This window comes from Hippocampus comes, unplaced genomic scaffold (assembly GCF_001891065.2).
Source record: "Hippocampus comes isolate QL1 unplaced genomic scaffold, H_comes_QL1_v1.1 scaffold225, whole genome shotgun sequence".
Taxonomy (NCBI): domain Eukaryota; kingdom Metazoa; phylum Chordata; class Actinopteri; order Syngnathiformes; family Syngnathidae; genus Hippocampus; species Hippocampus comes.
The window spans coordinates 287245-288993 of record NW_017805197.1 but is presented as its reverse complement, the minus strand read 5'-3'; the positions used below and the strand labels follow the sequence as shown (position 1 = coordinate 288993).

Here is a 1749-nt window from a genome sequence, read left to right as displayed (position 1 = left end):
AAAAAACGAGAGGGAGCGAGCGAAAAGACGTTTTTTGAACGCACACGAACATGCGAGCGCGGGGGTTGAAGCGTGTGACGTCTGCAGTTTCCACGAGGAGAGAGCGCGATGAAATCGGGTGGCCACGTTTGGGCAACTCATTCCACTGAAACTCGGGAGTCACGAAAAATTCCCACGCCGTGAAAAGCGACGGACTCAATTCGGCCTTCCGGCCCGACCGCTTGGACGCGCCCCGGTTGGGCAGAAGAAAAGCGAGCGCTTGCTTCCGCTTCCGACGGCTGACGGCGCGCCTTCTTTTTTTTTGTTTTTTTTTTCCCTCCGCTTTCGTCCTTCGGGAAGAGCGACGGCGTGACGCTGCGAGCCGGACAGAATTGTGTTCTGCCCGAGTCAAAGCGGTCCCGTCGCCGCTCCAAAACCGGAAACTCGTCGAGGAGAAATCGATCACGTTGTCATGTCAAACATGTTGACACTCGAGCCCTTTCTTTCCTGGTACGGAAGCCAGAAAAGAGTGGCTGACAAATTTGGGAGTTCCATTTCTCGTCAAGTACGACAAAGGAAAAGAAAAGTGCATTTGGGAGACTGATTTTTCTTTTCTGCCAAAACAACAAAACGATTGAGCCAGAAGAAGCCTTCCTTCGGGCTACGTCGGCTCGCCCATGATCTGCCTCGCGCCGCCGTTGCCCCCTCTTGCTCCTCTTTTCCTCGCCTCGCTCTCATTCTGCGAACAATTCCAAACATTCCACCGTGAAGGCGTCGGGGCGCGGCCGCTCACCTCGCACCTCGTTGGCAGTTGCGTTGCGTGTGCCGAGCCTTTCCCCGCCTTCTCCCCGATTGTAATTTGAGGAGCAGGGAATGAGCCCAACGGAAGCGGGAACGCTTTCAAACGGCGCAAGGAAGGCGGGAAAAAGGAGCAAAAGAAGGAAGCGCGCGGGGCTCCGAGTGGCCCCCGGTCGGGAGCCGCCGTCCCGGTTCATGCCGACCGCGTGACTTGCTGTGCAGAGCCCGTTTCCGGCGTGACGCTGAGCGCCAACCTCGCCGAGGCGGTGGAGCACAACAGCACGGTGGTCCTGACCTGCGCCGCCAAGGGGTCCTTCCTCAACTTCACGTGGCTCAATGGCACCACCTCCGTCGTCCCCGGCCCGCGCCTGGCCATCGTGGAGGTCAGAGGTCATCCCGTCCCGTGCCATGCCGCGTGGCGACTCTGACCCCCCCGCTTACCTATCTCCAAAAGGGCGAGGGGACCAGTCAGCTGACCATCACGGGCGTCCTACGCACCGACCTGATGCGACCCATCTCCTGCAGCGCCGCCAACAAACTGGAGACGGAGAAGAGCGCCCCCTTGAGCCTGCCCGTCCACTGTGAGTACCGCGCCGCCGGCCGCTCACTACTTGAGCGTCCCGATGCTGGCCACTCCCCCGGCACTTCAGGTGTGCGTGAATTTGCTGCTCGTGTTGGTGTTGGCATTCCACCCGCATCCTCACTCAGCTGGAGTGTAGACACACACACACACACACACACACACACACACACACACAAGCGCGTCTGGACACAGCGAAGCTTTGTCAATCCATTTTTGAGTCAGTCCCGCCGTCACGGTGGTCACGCCACACGCATCACCGTAGGCGTCACGTGACCCTCGCGGCACGCCAGTGTCCAGACGGTACGGATGAGGTGACCATCACGGCGTCCGACCCGTCCGCGTTCGTGCGGGCCGGCTCCGACTTCAACCTGACGTGCGCCACGCGCTCT

General features: G+C 60.0%; 1 protein-coding gene across 1 annotated transcript in view; it reads left to right on the top strand.

The window, feature by feature from the left end:
• The window catches only part of LOC109515174 (carcinoembryonic antigen-related cell adhesion molecule 5-like), a 12444-nt gene that overhangs the window by 691 nt on the left and 10004 nt on the right, over nt 1-1749 (top strand). The window contains exons 3-4 of the mRNA XM_019868782.1: nt 1000-1160; nt 1232-1358. Coding sequence (XP_019724341.1) covers nt 1000-1160; nt 1232-1358 — 288 coding nt within the window. The remainder of the gene's footprint in view (nt 1-999; nt 1161-1231; nt 1359-1749) is intronic.